General features: G+C 39.8%; 1 protein-coding gene across 2 annotated transcripts; it reads left to right on the forward strand.

Moving 5' to 3' along the window:
• The first annotated feature begins 394 nt into the window (after positions 1-394).
• Positions 395-13,560, forward strand: DHRS7C (dehydrogenase/reductase 7C). 2 transcript variants are annotated; one of them, XM_082492167.1, is made up of 7 exons: positions 395-522; positions 934-1,089; positions 8,033-8,145; positions 9,572-9,782; positions 10,359-10,451; positions 12,633-12,788; positions 13,237-13,560. In XM_082492167.1, exons 2-7 carry the CDS (start codon positions 936-938, stop codon positions 13,443-13,445), a joined length of 936 nt encoding a protein of 311 aa, XP_082348293.1. In that variant the 5' UTR covers positions 395-522; positions 934-935; the 3' UTR covers positions 13,446-13,560. The 2 variants fall into 2 exon arrangements, with proteins under 2 accessions (XP_082348293.1, XP_082348294.1); XM_082492168.1 differs by having other exon boundaries at positions 8,057-8,145.
• The last annotated feature ends 5,895 nt before the right edge of the window (positions 13,561-19,455 follow it).

A 19,455-nucleotide genomic window follows, 5' to 3' on the forward strand; every position in this document is an offset into this window, starting at 1 on the left:
TCTGTGTGATCCACTGGATCCCAAGCCAGCTTGCTGAAAGACCTTTTCCTGTACATCATTCATATTGCTGAACAGTGATTATTTCAAGTGGCAACTCCTCTAAGGTACTTTTTACTTGTTTATTAATAACTATTGTTATCATATACTTTTTTATGTTTGAAGTTAATTAAAGGCCGATGACAAGAAATTGAGACAGTCCTATGAATAACTATAACGGAAGGCAAGACAGAAAAATAGATGTTTTTCTTAGAGTTGAATTGATACTGTACTAGGAGATTTTACGACTGTCCCACCTGTTGGACTAGATAGGTCAGGCATGCGAATCACACTGTAGATGCTATATTTACTTTTTAAGTATCTCTGTCACATGGCTATACATAGCGATTCCCATTCAGGACAAGCAGCCTCAACAAAAGCAGTGCTCTATCAATTTGCTAAAGGACTTTATTTAAACCTGTAATACAAAAATTTACAAAAATACAAAAGAATGCTTTATCTGTACCTGGAGTCTTCATAGCCAGAGTAAGTGATTCTATTTTCTCTATCTTTTAGAGCATAAACCACTTCTATTATATGTTTTATCTGAAATTAGGATTAAAAGCTTTTTATCTGTTTTCCTATAATAGCAACGTAATTAAAAGTTTGGTGTTATGCCAACATAGAGTCATTTTGAACAAAAGGAACCCAGATTTGGTTAGACCATGCAAAGGTGAGGAAAACAGACAAACTAACAATATTACCCTGTTTACTAAATAATAATATTAAGCCAATGACTGGAATACAAGCTTCCCACTGCTTCAAGCCTTTGGCATGCTGATTACTGGATTTTCTATATATGAAAACACTGCTTTTGTTTAGCTATGAATAATTTGAAAAATAATGAATGCATATTATGATTACTGTTACTGTCATATGGTCTTTTGTTTCCTGCAGAGATGGGTATTCTTGCTGTACTTGCTCTGCCATTGCTTCTCTTAGGGATCAGTGGAATTATTTATATTTACCAGTCAGTCAGGTGGCTATTGTCCAAGTCAGCTGTGCAAAACAAGGTGGTGGTGATCACAGATGCCATCTCTGGACTGGGCAAGGGTGAGTTGTCTCATTTCTTCTCAATGTCAGAGAACAGATACAGCCAGAGAACCACCCTCTAAGGTATAAAATGTGCATACATTACGTTGTAGATATTCATAACTGCCTGGATGAAGAAGAAGTTAAGAAATATATATTTTAACAAATCCTATCATTTTTATAGATACATTTTTAGTCTCTGCTGGTAAAATTTTAGGAACTGCAGAGCTCTGTAATTAGTTAATTCAATAGAATAAGAGTTTTTGTAAGCACATTGAGTGCTATTTTTAGCATGTTGCTACTATGGGATCTTATTACATAGGCTGTCACTGCAGGGGAGCAGCAAATCAGTGTAAACAGGTGTCATCTTACTCTTCACATGTTCCTTTTCAGCCCTTAAAGACTTAAACATTTTCTGCTCCCTGTAAACAACAGTTCTCACCCCTCTGCCCCTGTTCATATCTCTGCCCCCTCTATCACCCATGTTACTCCTCTGCCTTTAACATCCTCCAGTACCTCCAACTGGGCTGGCTGGATATGTGTAATGGTGGGTTCAGTGGACGGAAGGAAAGTGTATGTAATAATTTTTCTGTTGATATAAGCTGATTGCCTGGGTGGCTAGCCTCTTAGTATAGACTTCTTCTTGGCTCATATTTCCTGCCTACAACGTACTGCAAAATTAAAGGTACTGGGTCATATATTGCTTATGTACAGTTGTGCTTTAGGCATCACTTGAGGGGTAGCAGGTGCAAGCGCCTCATAAGGCAAACATAGCTTGAGACTACATTTTGACGTTTTCAATGAAGACATGCTGTGTGTTGGAAACCTTGCACTCTCAAGCAGAAAATAGTTGGGGAAAGGGAATGCTCTTGCACAATTATTCTTTAGCAGAACAGAGCCGAGACCTGCAACATAAATACACACGAGGCTGGCAAGGAGTACTCTTTATCAGAGCCTGTTAGGACAAGTTATGAAATAATTCTGACCTCCACATGCCACCTGGTATTTCCCTTTCCCTAACACACTTCACTTTCAGTTGAAGATAACATTAACATGTGTGTTCTCTGGTTGGTTATGTTCCAGTATTTTTCTTTGGAGAGGCATGATTTAGAGTTCTCCGGATGAGACTGGGTGTCTCATAGAATCATAGGATGCTTGGAGGTTTCCAGACAAAAGTCCTGCTTGGAGAAGGAACATCACCAGTTCTAGATCTGGTTGGGTGTGGCTTCAAGTCAAACCTTGGAAACCTCTAAGGATAAAGAACATTTATTGAACATTTCTTCAGGTAACTTGCTCCAGCACTGTATGACCCATGGGGAAGATTTTCCTAAGTTCAATTTCCTTATTACCTTGAGGGTACTGGTGGATGAAATGCTGGACGTGAGTCAACAATGTGTGCTCTCAGCCCAGAAGGTCAACCGTATCCTGGGCTGCATCAAAAGCAACGTGGCCAGCAGGTGAAGGGAGATGATTCTACTCCTCTACTCTTCTCTGCTGAGACCCCACCTGGAGTGCTGCATCCAGCTCTGGAACCCTCAGCACAGGAAAATCATCGACCTGTTGGAGTGGGTCCAGAGGAGGGCCACAAAAATGATTAGAGGGCTGAAGCACCTCTCCTATGAGGACGGGCTGAGAGAGTTGGGGTTGTTTAGCCTGGAGAGGAGAAGGCTCTGGGGAGACTTTATTGCAGCCTTTCAGTACCTAAAGGGGCCTGCAGGACAGATGGGTACAAACTTCTTAGCGGGGCTTGTTGTGATAGGACAAAGGGTAATGGCTTTATACTAAAAGAGGGAAGATTTAGATTAGATATAAGGAAGACATTTTTTACACTGAAGGTGGTGAAACACTGGAACAGGTTACCTAGAGAGGTGGTAAATACACCATCCCTGGAAATGTTCAAAGTCAGGTTGGACAGGGCTCTGAGGAACCTGATCTAGTTGAAGATGTCCCTGCTCGTTGCAGGGGAGGTTGGATTAGATGACCTTTAAAAGTCCCTTCCAATCCAAACCATTATATGATTCTATGATTTATATTCTTAAAACCTATTTGGCAGTCATCTAATTCTGGAATTTCACTGAAAATGTATGTGTAAGGGACCCTATGACATCATCTAGTCTCTACTCTTGCACAGAGCGGGAATCAAAATGCACTATTCCTACACTCTAAATATCTTCAAGACAGAATTTTCACTGCTTCCCTAAAAATAATCGAGCCTTACTCAATTATAATACTGAGACTTACTAAGCTAATTTTCTGGTTATAATTCTTTTTCTTCATCTTTTTTTTTTTTTTTTTCTGTGATTAGCTTCTGCCTGTCTCTTGAGGCTACAAAAGCAGTTGTGTCCTGTCCATGCCGCCGTGTCCCCCCCATCCCCCCATGCCCTTTTTCACATAGATGAAAAAGGAAGTAACTCAAAGCAATTTTATTTTATTATCTTAAACATATCTACTGCCAGAATCCCATAGGGTGATAACGAGAAGTTATTTACCGGCTTGAATGATTCGAAATCACACAGAATTTACTGTGTAGCCCGCTCATGCATATGCGATGGCCATTCACTTTAAAATACCAGCTGCTGGCCAGCTGCTGCATATATGGGCTCTTAGACAACAGCCAAATTACTTTTCCCACATGCCAGAATTTCCAGACTAAAGATGACATTAATCCAAGTTAAAAGAGAAATGAAAACTATGATGATTGAAGATGTTTGCAATGATTTATTTAAACCTGATTCCTGTTTCTTCTCAGTGCTATGACTCAGAAAAGCCCAGGATAGTTCTAGGAGAGAACGTTATTGGTTTTCCTTTTTCCCTTTTATTGCAGTTCACACATTATTCCTGTTTATTTCTGTTCACACATTTTATTCACAAAGTTGCCCCAGCTGTTATGTTTTTAGCAAAAATACTGGTGTAGTTGTCCTAGTACTGGCAAATAAACATTTGAGCTTTAAATCAAAAATCTTCCTATGCTAGAAAAAAGAAAATGGAAGACATTCATAAAATTACTGTTGTAAATAATGAAAAAGACTACATAAATAAAACTCTCCAGGTGCACAGGCTTACAAAAATAAATGAGTGGATCCAGAAGTGCTTCCATACAGATATTAAGAGTCTAATATAGGCATTCCCTGACATCTGTTAAAACAGTAACACAGCAGGGCCTAGGCAATCCAGGAGGTTCTTGGATTGTATTGATGGATTCCTTCTCCAAGTGGTAGAGGAGCCAATGAGGAGAGGGGTTATGCTGGACCTTGTCCTTACCAACAAGGAGGGGCTGGTAGGCAGGCCAAGCTCAAGGGTAACCTGGGCTACAGCGACCACAAAATAGTGGAGTTAGAGATCCTCAAAGCAGCGAGGAAGGTGCGCAGCAAGCTGACCACCCTGGACTTTAAGAGAGCTGACTTTGGCCTCTTGAAGAATCTGCTTGGAATGGTGTCATGGGATGAAGCACTGGGGGGAAGAAGAGCCTAAGAAAGTTGGTTGATATTCAAGGACCACCTCCTCCAAGCTCAGGAGTGCTGCATCCCTACAAAGAAGAAGGCAGGCAGAAAAGCCAGGAGGCCTGCATAGATGAACAAGGAGCTCCTGGACATGATCAAAAGTTAAAAGGAAGCCTATAGGGAGTGGAAACAGGGGCGGGTAGACTGGGAGGAATACAGATAAATTGTTTGAGCAGCCAGGGATCAGGTTAGGCAAGCTAAAGCCCAGATTGAATTAAATCTGGCCAGGGACATTAAGACAATCAAAAAATCCTTCTTTAAGTATGTCAGCGAGAAAAGAAAGACAAGGGAAGATGTGGGCCCTCTCCAGAAGGAAATGGAAGAGCTGGTCACCTGGGACAGAGACAACGCTGAGGAACTCAACGACTTTTTTGCCTCAGTCTTCACCGGAAAAGACTGCAGACACACTGCCCATGGTGCAGAAAGCAAAGGCAAGGACTGGGAAAATGAAGAACCGCCCACTGTAGATGAAGATCAAGTGCAAGAGTACTTGAGAGACCTGAAGGGGCACAAGTCCATGGGATCTGACAAGATACAAGGCGGGATCTGACGAGATACGATGCAGGCCCTGAGGGAACTGGCAGGCAAACTTGCTAAACCACTATCCATCATATTTGAGAAGTCGTGGCAGTCTGTTGAGGTTCCTGCTGACTGGAAAAGGGGAAACATAAGTCCTATTTACAAAAAGAGGGAAAAGGAAGACCTGGGGATCTACAAGCCAGTCAGTCTCACCTCTGTGCCCAGCAAGATCATGGAGCAGATCCTCCTGGAAACTCTGCTAAGGCACATGGAAAATAATGAGGTGATTGATAGCAGCCAACATGGCTTCACCAAGGGCAAGTCATGCCTGAAAATTTGGTGGCCTTCTACAAGGGGGTTACAGCAGTAGTGGACAAGGGAAGAGCAACTGATGTCATCTACCTGGACTTGTGCAAAGCGTTTGATGCTGTCCCACATGATATCCTGGTCTCTTAATTGGAGAGACATGGATTCAACAGATGGACCAGTCAGTGGATAAAGAACTGGCTGGAATGCCACACGCAAAGAGTTATGGTCAATGGCTCGATGTCCAAGTGGAGAGCAGTGACCAGTGGCGTTCCTCAGGGGTTGGTACCAGGACCAACACAGTTCAACATCTTTGTTGGTGACATGGACAGTGGGATTGAGTGCACTCTTACAAGTTTGCCGATGATACCAAGCTGTGTGGCAAGGTAGACACACTGGAGGGGAGGAGTGGCATTCAGAGGGACCTGAACAGGCTGGAGAGGTGGGCCCAAGCCAACCTCATGCAGTTCAACAGGCCAAGTGCAAGGTCCTACATCTGGGCTGGGGCAATTCCAAGCACAAATACAGACTTGGTGGAGAATGGATTGAGAGCACTCTTGTGGAGAAGGACCTGGGTGTGCTGATTAAAGAGAAGCTCAACATGAGCCTGCAATGCACGATCCAGCCCAGAAGGCCAACCATATCCTGGGCTGCATCAGCAGAAGTGTGGCCAGCATGTCAAGGGAGGTGATTCTGCCCCTCTACTCTAATTTGGTGAGACCCCACCTGGAGTACTGTGTCCAGCTCTGGGGCCCTCAACATAGGAAAAACATGGACCTGTTGGAGCGGGTCCAGAGGAGGGCCATGAAGATGATCCAAGGTCTGGAGAACCTCTTGTATGAAGACAGGATGAGAGAGTTGACGTTGTATACCCTCGAGAAGAGAAGGTTCTGGGGAGACCTTAGACCCCATCCAGTACCTAAAGGGGGCCTACAGGAGATCTGGGAAAGGACTTTTTACAAGGGCATGTAGTGATACGACGAGGGGGAATGGCTTCAAATTGGAAGAAGATAGATTTAGATTAGATATTAGGAAGAAATTTTTCACTTTGAGGGTGGTAAGGCAGTGAAACAAGTTGCCCAGAGAAGCTGTGGAAGCTTCATCCCTGGAGGTGTTTAAGGCCAGCCTGGATGAGGCTTTGAGAAACCTGTTCAAGTGGAGGTGTCCCTGCCTATGGCAGGGGGGTTGGAACTCAATGATCTTCAAGGTCCCTTCCAACCTAAACCATTCTATGAGTCTATGATTCTATGATTTAAGAAATCTAAGATGGGTATATTAGCATAACTGGATTTGTCTGTGGGCATTGAAGTCTGAAGAAAATGCTTTTTGGAGGATAGACAGCTGTATCACCAGGGTTGTACTGTTGCCCATTCAACAAAGGCCATAGGAGATAACTCTTGATTTCCAGTCCTACCAGCACACATAACCCTCTGTCAGCTAATTGCCAGGCTGCACAATGGCCACATCATCAGTCTCATCCTCAGGCCTATCTGCAAGACATTAGCTATTCCAAGAAAGAAAAGGCAGAGCAGTTGTGTACTTTTCCTGGTCAGGATGACAACCTTGACAGATTCCTGTGCTGAGAGCCACAGTTTCAGTTCATCCGAGCTAGAACATGCACCCTGTAGCAGCATATAAACAGTGACAGGGGTATAACTGACAGTGAGTTCCTAAAAGATGCCCATGAGATATCTATGCTCCATGTTTTAAAACACATTTCTTTGGTCAAACTGACAGGACAGTGAGGAATATATTCTCCCTCAACACCACCTAGGAAGAAAATAGACCAGAGACACGCTGTCAAGATGCTCCAACCTGGTATTTCATAATCTGGATAGAGTTGATCACATACTCCCATGAAGACCTAAACTAATGAGTTGGCTGCAGTCTTGTAGCCAGTGTTGAGATGGGATGATGGGTAACACTGACTGTCATTTGCTCCTGTTATGTGAGTTGCCACTTTTGGAAAAGCAGAATCATAGTTCATTTGCATAAGAAAGGGAGACAAATCCTCCCCAGAAACCTAACTTAAACTGGGGTCAACCCCTAGCCCATAATATTCCTGAATATAAGTAGAAAAAGCAGTGCCAACCCAGCATATCCAGAAAGTTAGTGGCCTTCTCAGGAAGGCTTCAGGGAATGTAGCTGAACAAGAAGTAGTTAAAGCTGCTCCTTGATGCCTCTCCTGACTACTGGGAAGGCCTAATACTCAGGAGATAAAGGCCTTGGGAAGGATTGTATAGGGAGGGAAAGGTCTGTAGAAGAAAGGCCTCTCTCACTGGTGCTTCATCCGTGGGCCAGTCAGTGGTAAGTTTCTCTGTATTGCTCTTTCTCAAAGTTGTAGACAAGTTTCCTGTTGCCAAGAGTTTCATGAATGTAGCATACAGATGCAGTTTTATTATTCACTGGGGTTGGTTGGTGCATTATACCATTACATTAAATTTTAATTTATTACTCATATATATTATTGTCATTTAGTGCTTTCTTTTTTCTTATATATGTTTATTCTTTCAAAACTAATGAATATTAAAGCATAGATTCAACATAATTAGTAAAACCAGCATCCAATTTCAAACAAAATAAATAAAATCAAATTGTTATTATTGTTATTATTTCTTTTGAACACATTTCTCTCCTAGAATGTTCTCGGGTGTTTCACACAGGAGGAGCAAGGCTTGTGTTGTGTGGCAGGTCATGGGAAAAGTTGGAAGCCTTATATGATGCTTTAATTAGTGTGGCAGACCCCAGTATGGTAAGTAGTTCCTCACTCTGCTTTGAAAATTCACAACTTGAGGTAAACACCTTGCTCAGGTACACAAAGCCCTTTTAAATCCAGTATAAAAAGATACATGAAACATGATGGTAATTTTGGTCACCCAGGTAACATACCCAACACAGTCCAGAGAGAGAAAGAGAGAGAAACACCTCTGAAGGTCTTCAGAGCATGATGCTGAAAGTATGTCAGAAATCCTGCTCTCTTGAGCTAATTCAAAGCAATTGAATTGAGCTAATGCAAAGCAACTGAGTGGTCCTGCATTTTGAACAAGCCACCTAACTAGAAATGCTAGGCAGAGTAATTTGCCTGTTAATTTGGCTGAAAGGGATCCAAAGTGCTTCATTTAATCACAGGAACTATCAAACATTTTTAGCATAAAATGGCTCAGGGAGTGGGAGATGGGTCTAAAGACTGAATTAATTTTGAGTTTCTCCACTGCTTTGGGAGAAGTCCCAGCTGGAAGGGCACAGAAGCATATGAACAAGAATGCCTTTTCCTCTGTACCACTGACTGGGTCACCATGCAAATAGACATGCAAGGCTGCCCCTGCTGCCAGTTCTTTGAAGAGGTGTTTCTTTGATGCTTATGGGAAAGCTTTCCTTCTGTGACCAACAGATACCTGACTCATTTCAGGGGACAGGTGTTCCTGAAGGCATCTCACAGTTTCTAAGCTATTGCTCACTGGACCAACAAATATTTACATTTGACCCTTTTTTTTTTTTACAGTAAACTTCATCATCATTCATAAATAACCATAAAAGTAGTCAGTTCATGTTAGTCTGTGCACACTCAACTAGGAAAAAAACACTAAGTACGACTAATGGATCTGTGTTACATTGTCATAATAATATAAAAAAAGAAGATACTCAGAGTTCATTCTTCTGTCCTGTAGCTGATAAAATCTACATCTTTGCAGAAATTGTACAAATGTAAACTCTATTTGGATAACCTATAGCTGAACAAGCCATTCCTGCCTTCCAAATACCCCCCATGTATATGTAAATTATCTATCTACGCTATATCCTATTTACACTTTTTCTTAGACTCTGTGGTAAGCAAAGTTCTCCAGAGGGCTGCTTACAGAAAGACAATCACTTGCAGTGGTAGGAGTCACCGCCTGTGTCTATTAGCTGTTTCCATTGATTACAAGAGAGACAAAACTCAATAGGGTAGAGCTAGTCCAGCTTACCCTTCCTATGTTTGATCTGAATTTCAGACTCTATGAATACCCATTGCTGAAATACCTTCTTTCTAGTGTGGGTTAAAAGAACAAATTGAAGTTTTTTGTGAGAATGATAAAAGCACTTTCTTCAGGTATCAAGGTAGATTAAATTACAAGACAAGAAATAGAAATACATTTTTATACAACAGGTATCCTTGAAATAAGTCTTTTCTTTGTTAGACATATGCACCAAAGCTCATGCTTCTGGATATCTCAGACATAAACTGCATTCAAGATGTAGCTAAGGAAATCCTGAATTGCTATGGCTGTGTGGATATACTGATCAACAATGCAAGTATGAAAGTGAAAGGAGCAGTGCAGAGCATTTCATTGGAACTTGACAAAAAGATAATGGATGCCAACTATTTTGGACCTATAACATTAACAAAAGGTATTTTAATTTTTTGTCCTGTTTTGGTGTTGCCACTAAAAGCTTGAGATACAAGTCACTGGCCTTACACTGTTTCATTCGCACTTATTTTTCTTCATTTTAATCAAAAACAGTTCTGTGAAAATCAATGGACTGAAATTGAGGGGAAGAAGATCAAAATCAGAGTGCCTGGGTTTGGAAATATATTCATCAAGAAATATATGAACAGGTGTTTGAAAGACAGACATTTTTTAAAATGTCTGCTTATTGCATTTTGCATATGCTGACTCCTTTATTTACACACTTGCTGCCTTTGTTACAAAGACAATTGTTTTCAAAATTGTTTTTCAAAAAATCAAGGATACAGGCAGGCTGACAATTAAATGTGATAATACTGCACACAAATCTACGTGTAGAATCCAAGTGAAGTCTAGCAGACATTCAATTTCCAGCTACTAGATTTTCTGATACTTTTGATTGCAGTATTGAGACAACCTTCATTGTGCTATCTACACTTCAGCTGTCACTTCTTTTCACTATGTACATAGAGCTCTTTTACTTATGTGGCTCTTCCTTTTATTTCTCTTTTTTTTTCAGCCATTCTTCCCAACATGATCTCAAGAAGAACTGGTCAAATTGTTTTAATTAATAGTATCCAAGGAAAAATAGGAATCCCGTTTCGTGCAGCTTGTAAGTTACACAGAGCAAAAATGTACATTCTAATGCATAAATTGTGAATATTCCATGCCACAGATAATAGGCTATTAAAAGTGCTAATTTGCATCCTAATTCAGTAAACTATTAATACAGTATTTGGTTGAAAGATTTTCAAAGAAGTGAAACTCAAGAAGAAGTAGTTAGAATACTATATTTGAAGTAAAACTGCTGCCTAAGGTACTTGAGGACAAGAGGATATCAAATGTGATACCAAGGGTTTTTCTATGATCTTAGGAGACATTCAGAAAACAGCGAACTCATAGGTTTAACATCTGTACTGGACATATTGGTAGAAAGCATGTGTGGGAGTTTAAAAAGATGTGTAGTAATTGTATTCTGCTTCACTTTCCAGAAAATTTACAAGAAGGTCTTTCATCCAGAGCTTTCATCCAGAAACTAAGCTGTCCTGAATTATAATGAAAGGTCTTTGCATTAATAAAATGCAAAGTTAGTGGACAGAAAATACAGGATAGATGTAAATAGACAATTTTAACTGTGGCAGGAGTTCAGAGTGGATGATGGGCTCTGAATTAAAAGGTCTGTGAGACATCAGGGTTATGACTTATAGTTTCATGAAAGCAAAATACAGTGACAGAAACTGAAAGGAAAGCAGTAGAGAAAAAAAATTAAATCTTGTCTTTACAAATCTATGCAGTGCCCATACCTTGAATACTGTGTGCAATTCTCGTCCCCCTCCCCCATCTCAAAAGAAGTATAAGAACTACCAAAAAGGCTCATGTGTGAGCCAGCTCAGGCAGGACACAGAAACAACCACAAAACCACCGATGAAAGACAAGGAACAAATTTTATTCTTGATACCTCGTGAATTGTGGAATCTCCAAGGCGACACCTGGGCAGAGGAACACGAGCAGGGGATGCAGACACCGCAGAGCAGGAGAAAGTCCTTGTTAGCAGGAGTGTGTGAGCTCCAACTTGCTGTTCTCACTTGCTTTTCAAGGGTTCAAGCACGCATAGTTTTCCACTGTGCTTTGATCTTCTGCAACAACAAGGCATTAATCTCATGTAGGCTAGATAAGGTGTCCTGAGTCCATCACAGACTTGCGAGCACATAAGGCTGAAAAACAATTAGTGTGATATATGTGTTGTTCGGCACTCCATGGCGCAAATCACTTGAGCGTATTTACAATCCTCCTTGCCAATCTTTCATTACTTTCCAGCAGCTCAGAAAAGAAATGACGCATTGATGGGACATCTAAAATGGTTACCATCTAGGAAACAGTCGATTGTGTCAAGATACATTGTGTGTGTGTAAATCATGAGTAGTAGAAGAGCTAACATAGATAGTTTTACAATGCCTCTATCAATATCTACGTTGCATGAAATGAAGCTGCCAGAAGAAGGAATTTCAAAACAAATAAACGGAGAAGCTTCTTCCCACTCCCAGAGCCCATCTGCCATTTTTTGGGTTATATTATGCACAGGTCGATTCTCACTGCAAACTGAGCCAAATACAAGGTGGACAAGTGCTTTGCAGGTCTGCTGCACTTGAAACATAGTTCTGGTTTTTGGTCAAGGTTCACATACTGGCATACTTCTTTAATACCATTCTCAATAAAAAAGCACTAAGAGCAGTTAAAAAAAATTCTTAACATTCAGTTACTTTAACATTAACTTTAATATTAAAAGCATCTTGGATTGCTGCTGCAGGGCAAAGGCCAAATTAGTTTACAAACCACTAGTACTCTTGCATTCCAGAAGTGGACGTGTATTTCACTGCACTTTATTGATGTGTCACATATTGCAGCTACAGATGGTGTGGAGACTCATCTCAGGGACAGCTGTCCATCCACCAAAGACATTTCTAAACTGTAGAGATAATAGATGTATTATTCCTTAACCCAGGACTTAATATTTCTGTTTGGGAAATCCAGACACGCCTTTGATATGTATAGGGAGACTGACTGCATACCTTATGCATAATTGTCCTGTACAAATAATTTTCTTTTGTTTGTTTTACATATGTCATTTTGTAATTTCACTGGGTGAAATAATGCACTGTTCTTTTGCCTTTTGGCTAATCATTGCATGCTCAGTTTTCCAAACATTTATGTTTTATGGAGCTCTATCATACATCTATATCCATGCATTCATACATAAAAACATGCGTATGTGGGTTTTTTTTCTTTCTTCTAGATGCTGCTTCTAAGCATGCTGCTGTAGGCTTTTTTGATTGTCTTAGAGCTGAAATGGAAGAATTTGATATTTCTGTCAGCACTGTGAATCCGACTTTCATCTGTTCGTATCATCGCCAACCAGCACCTGGCAACTGGGAGGCATCTATTTGGAAATGTAAGGTCTGATGCATCAAGAGAGATGGTTGATGAGGCCCATATAGCAGTATAGAGGCTTTTTCCAGGGAGAAGAAAGGACCATAGGGAAAAGAATGGAAATGAGAGAAAGGAACATGGAAAGAGACAACATTATGTGAGAAAATAAATACACCAGGGCATGGGGAATGGAGATAAAGCAGAGCACGAAAGGTCCCAAGGGAGAGTTCCACTGCATTCAAGTTGCACATTCTCTCAGGGACTGTGAGGATTTTGCTTCAAAACTGTGAAAAGATCTTAGGGACATACTGGTGAGAAGAAGGGAAAGGGTAAGGGATTGAAAGTGTGTAGGAATATAACTAATTTGACTGATGCACTAGCAGTGTATCTTTTCACCACCATTCCCTCAGATGTGTCTGGCTGTCTATCTGGCTATCTGTGTGTAGCTCTCACTCCTCTCTGATTTACAGTCTTTTTCAGAAAGGTGGCATATGGTGTGCACCCAGTGGAGGTGGCAGAGGAAGTCTTGTGCACAGTGAGCAGCAAGAAGCAGGAGGTACTTATGGCCAACCCTATCCCCAGAGCAGCAGTTTACATTCGCACCTTCTTCCCAGAGCTGTTTTTTGCAATTGTTGCCTCAGGGATTAGGGAAAAGCTGAAGACAGAAGAGGAAAATTGATTTTGTTTGGTTCTTTTCCCTGCTTTTGACTTGAAAAAAAGTTTATATTTCAAATGTCAATTATTTCTGCTTCTCACTACTGGTAGAATAAAGCAGGAGACTTTATTAAACATGAACCAGCCTTTGTCTCACTTAGTGATTCATTACCAATGACACACATTCATCTGTGGGATTTCTACTCTTCTGACAATGAATATTCTGACAGTGAATATGACAAGATGTCATTGTTTGTGATACAACAGTATGGAAAAAACTCTACTAGAAACACTATTGGTTTTACAAGAGAGTCATTCCCAGTCTAAATAGGTAGGTCAAAGTTTGGGGACCTGCAGCAATTTATCAGAATAGCCTGTCAGTGCTAGGACTGACGGGAACTTACAGGAACAAAGGGATGGGGAAGTAGGGAGATGTGGGAGACAGAGGATTAAAAATCAATGGAAAATGGGGTTAGAGCCTGGATCAGTGTTCCTCAGATGTGATTTTTGGAAGTACTTGCAGGATATGCAAATGGTGAGCCAGAATAAGGGCTTATCTAGTTCAGTATCTCGTCCCTGACAGGACCCTGGAGTACACACTTAAAAGACGAATTATAAGAATGGGACAATAATATGGAGACATTCCCTGTATTACGGTTCTGGTAATCTGCTACACAGTTTGAAACAGAATCTCTCTGTGTGTCTTGTTAAACTATTAATTATTCACACAAAGTTTTCAAATTCTTATTTGAAACATTCCATCCCTGAATGGAACTAATAATGTATTAGAAAAAAAGAGTTCCTCATGTTTAAACCTGGTGTCAGATAATATTCTGTGATATCTTCTACTTCTTTTACTGTGAGATACAAAAAATAACAGTACTCAATTCATTCACTCCCAGTCATCCATGCCCATTGTACTTTCCATGCAGTTATTCCAAGTTAGAGAACCCTGATATCTATTCACCTGCTCTTAGTGAGAAGTCCAGATTATTCTTCTTCTTTATATCTTTTCTTGGTTTACTTATCTTTTTTCTTTTTTTTTCAAGATGGACAGGCCACAACTGCATGCAGCATTCAAGATAGATAAACAATCTGGATTCACAGACAGGCATACAGATGCTTCCTGGGTTTTTCACTTCTTTTCTTCTTTTGCATGTCTTATGCAAATTCCTGGCTTTGAGATATTTTTCTGACTGCTACTGAACATTGAGTCCCATTGTCCACTCTGCTACATGTGGTAATTAATCCTTATGTCCTGAGTGTGGCCATTACTCATGACAATTGTGTAAATCCCATATATTCCCAAAGTTCTCTCATTCCTAGTCATTCTAGGCCACTTTCTCTTCCCTATCAGATTTTCCCAGTTCATTCTGAGGAATTACCCTTTTTTTGTCTCATACTGTGAGTTGAACCAGAATATAAACAAAGCTTATACAAGCGTGTCCTGATCTTCAGTTTTACATCTAAATTCTTGGATGTAAATTAAGATTAATAAGCTTAAATTTAATAAGCTTAAATTCTGTCTCCCAAACACCTCCCTGGTCTTTCTTGTGACATCAGTACTTATAGAGATCACAATCATGTGCTTTTTTGCAGACACTGTCAAAATACTGTGTTTGCAGAATATCTACAAAGGAAATACCTACTCAGAAAGTATGCAACCAAACTGCTCTTGCTGCTACAAGTCCCACAGCTCATACAACTTTCAAATACAGCTGCACTTACCTACCTCTTTCTATCAGTAAAAATCACCAAACTTGAAAAGAATTCTCAGTGCAAGGAAATACATGGTTATCACCTTGCATGGGTGTTAACCTTTTCTTGTATCTCTAATTCGATTCCTCTGGCTTTAAGAAACATGCATACGTCTACCTTACTCAGGGAAGTAGTTCACAACTAGTGAGAAGTAGCCAGTTCCTGCAGTACCTGCTGGAGCTCCATCTATTTTCTGTTGTAGCACAGGGCTTTTATTGTTTCTTGAATAGCTATACTTTAACTGTGAAGTCAAACATCCACTTTGTCCAAAATTTCCTTGCTCCTCAACTGAACTCTACTCCCTCAAACAAATGGGCTTTGCTGTGGTGTCAGTTATACTTGTGTCTGCACCTCAGCAAGAGCCAAGTCCTTCACAGCTCTACAAAAACAAGATATGGAAAAAATTGGTAATTTCATCAGAAAAGGATCAGAGAATTCATAAGACATCACAGCTAAACATGAATCAACATTGTCTTGCTTTGTTGTAAAAACGAGGTGATTGCATGTTAAAATAAGCTGAATAATCCTTATGTTCCAGTTTGCACTTTCTAGATATCAGCAGAAATTCTTCATTGGTTTTGAATATATCACTTTTAAAATGTGGAACAGTTCAAGAAACCACAGTGAAATGCAGTGAGAGTGACAAAGGCAAAATAACACCTGTGATCTCTCAAGAAATTTTTAAAGAACAGATGTATTTTAATCTAGAAATAGAAGAAAGTTATATCTAAACAATTTTCAAATATCTAAAATGTATTGCCAAGAGGATAGAACTAAACTGTTCTCCATTTCTGCTGTAGTAGGACAATGTGCTAAAAGTATTGCAAAGGAGATTTACAGGGAAAGAATTTTCTGCTAAGAATAGTTAAGCACAAAGCATAAATTGCTGCAGAAATTTTAGAATGCCTGCCTTTGGAAGCTTCAAAGAGATTAATGAAACATCTGTAAAAAAGCAATGTAGCTTTAGTTTATCCTGCCTGGAGGAAAAGAAGGATTAGGTGACCTTTTAAATGGGTCACACTTTTCTATAATTGTGTTTTTTTCTCATATTGAGAATAAGGTTTATCCACTGGTATTTCTGAAGTAATATGCTTTCCTCCAGGGAAATTTTTTTTTAATCTGAAGTTTTCCATTTCATTTGTCCATCTCTGTCTCACTGTCTAAATACCTGTGGATATATGTTGCATATAAAAATATTATAAGAAATATTATGAGATAGTAAAATATCTCATTAAGATATATTTACTGTGGGCCTCACACAGCCATGTTTTAATCTATGTAGATTTGTTAATACTACTGACTTTTATAAATGAAGACAAAACTAGACCTGCAGATTTAGTTGTAGAAGTCATAGGAAAAAGATATTCAATTACAGCTCCTTTAACTTTTTTAAACTTCTAACATGCCTAAAAGGCATATAATTTTAATTTAATGTGAGCTGCAGTTGCACTGCTTTAAATTTAATTGTTTTTGTGCTGAAATCAACTATTTCTTGCTGTAGGCCAATAAAATTGACATTGCTGGACACAAGGGTCCTTGAAGCAAGGAATAATTTAAAAGAATGCTAAGACTGGTAAATCCTAGAAGTGAGGAGACTCTTGTCTAATTTTAGACATGTGTCCTAGATATAGCCCGCCCAATCTAACCTTCCAGATCCCCTTCTTAAGTAGTGGAAAGAAACAGATGCCTGTAACCTGTGATTTATACAGCTTAGGATAACATGATTTGCATCCTAGAAGTGTCTGTTTCTCCCATTAACTTTCACTGGACTCTAGGCAACCAGCACATCTGTGTGTGTGTGTCACAGGCATCTGAAGTTTACTGAGATGCCACATTCATCAAGACTGATTGGGTCAAATGAACTGGAACAAATATTGCACAGCATTTGATGAGCTTTTTTTTTTTTTTCTGCCTGCTTTCAAATAATGTGGTTCCAGGAATTACACCAGAATTATCAATGTCTACAAACTAGGAGTCAAAAGTTAAAATAAAGGCCAGAATGTGAAATCATAGGCTGCAAATAGGGATACGAAGTCTATTTGCATTTCATCAGGTGAATTTGTTTACCAGACATCCAGCAGAAGTCATAGACCTTCTTGAATGGTTAGCATGTGAGAAAAACAGACCAGCTGTGATTTAAGAAAGGATGAGGATGGGGGTCCTATTGCACAATTATCTAAAAGCTTTTGTCCACATATAGCACTTTACATGAGTGCAAACCACTGTGAGAAACAATCCTGAGGAAAGAGCATACGGCAGAGACTACCAGTCTATCTTTACAAACTGCAGGCTAGGAAAAAAACTGAGGTGCTTAAACTAGATCTTTTCAAGATCTTGTAGACACCAGCCAAATATGTTCCTGGATGAAGTGGAAATTCATCGGTGACACCCAGGAACAACATGAGATGGGTAAAAATCTATTGTAAAGAGATCACAGTTATTACAAAGGAAGAAAAGCAGAAAGTCAGACGGAATCAGGAGTAGATCCTCTACCAGTGAAGATGTTAGAAACATCTCTGTCACAAAGAAATACATGAAACAAGTGGAAAGAATCAATATTTTGTGTTCCGGTGAAGAGATTGAGACTGCTTCTACTAGAGTGGATACCAAACTCACTAGCACCTCCTTTTTTCTTCTGCAGAACTGAAGGTGACAGTTTCAGAATACTGGGTATGCTATAACAAACAAAGACAGACCTTTCTAAAGATGAAAGGGGAAATCTTATTGCTGTCTACAGCTGCCTAGGAGGATGGTGCAGAGAAGATGGAGCCAGACTCTTCTCAGGAGTGCATAGTGGAAGAAAAACAAGGTAATGGACACAAATCAGAACAGATGATATTCTGATTAGATATTAGGAACTATTTTTTTCCTCAACAACAGTAGTCAAGCATTGGGACAGGTTCCTAATGATGTCAGGAAATCTCACTTCTTGGATATATTCAAAACTCAACTGCTTAAGACTCTAAGCAACATCATCTAATTGGTCTGGCTTTGAGAGGGGAGGTTGAACCAGAAACTTCCAGAAGTACCTTCTAGCTTAAAATATTCTATAATTCTCTGTGAATCTATAGGTATAGGTGAGTCTTGCAGTTGGTTTCCAGCCAAGATAATTTAGATATTCCCCCAGCCAGAGAATGTGATTCTGTCATTTTACCCACTGGATGGGAAAATTTGAATCAATACTAAATGCTGAAAATGCTGAAAATTAATGAAACTGCAGACAAGTTAGGCAGAATAAAACATATAATCAAACAAACCCTGCTGAAGGTACTAGGAGATGACTGGCAGAACACAGTCTATACCAGTCACTATTCAGAGATGTTACTTTACATTTGTTTGTTTGTTTGCAAGGTGTCCATGAGTGTTTAGAAGCTGAGAATAGGTTAAATGCTATATAAATATGCTACTTATATAAATAAGTAGAATACTATCACAATTGCTCTCTCTAAAGTTCATGTGAATGAAGTAATGGTGCACAATGACCATAAATTAATCAATTATAAAGCTAGTGGACTGCATATAACATCTTATCTTCACAGGACATGAAAAGCATGAAGAAATTAATTTTAAATTGTACACCGTCAGATGCTGTTATAGGACAGGAGCAAACAGGTGATTGTAGGAAAATATATGCTGATGAAAAGGAATATCTGCTATTACTTAGAGGGGCAAGACTTGAACCTTGAAAATAAAGGTTCATTTAGTATTTGAAGTATACAGAAAGAAACAATCAGTATGAAAAAGAATGGAAAAAAGAGGTTCCAAATACGATAAAATATTAGATTTAATTTTTGGGAGGCAGCAGGGGAAGGATTGTAGGATAACTTAAGTGGTAAGGTACCTCAGGAGGTCTTTGGTCCGCTCTCCTATCAGCTATGAGGTAAGACCAGGTTGCTCATGGCTTTACCTGTCAGGTCTTGAAAACCTCCAAGAAGGAAGACTGCACAGCCTTTCCTGGGCAGCCTGTTTCACTGCTTGACAGCCCTCATGATGGGAAAGTTTCTTGTATCCAGTACAAGACTCTCTTAACTGAGCCTATGCCCAGCGTCTCTCATTTTTCTGCCATGCACAAGTGTGAAAAGCCTGGCGCCAGGTAATAAATAACCTTCCTGTAGAAACTGGAAGACTGCTAGACGTTTTAGATACTGGAGGGCTTCAGGTCCCTCTGAAGTCTTCTCTGCAGGCAGAAAAAGCCTCAGCCTCTTCTCATGTCACATGTGCTCCAACCCCCTCACCATCTTGGTGGCTGTCTGCTGAACTTAATCCACTTTGTTCCT

Source organism: Vanellus vanellus (genome assembly GCF_965231255.1).
Source record: "Vanellus vanellus genome assembly, chromosome: 17".
NCBI lineage: Eukaryota > Metazoa > Chordata > Aves > Charadriiformes > Charadriidae > Vanellus > Vanellus vanellus.

Excerpts from the sequence above, each read along its gene's own strand:
- DHRS7C (XM_082492167.1), top strand. The coding sequence starts at position 936 with ATGGGTATTCTTGCTGTACTTGCTCTGCCATTGCTTCTCTTAGGGATC. Across the intron at positions 1,090-8,032 it reads CATCTCTGGACTGGGCAAGG|AATGTTCTCGGGTGTTTCAC; the intron begins GTGAGTTGTCTC and ends TTTCTCTCCTAG. Across the intron at positions 9,783-10,358 it reads ACCTATAACATTAACAAAAG|CCATTCTTCCCAACATGATC; the intron begins GTATTTTAATTT and ends TTTTTTTTTCAG.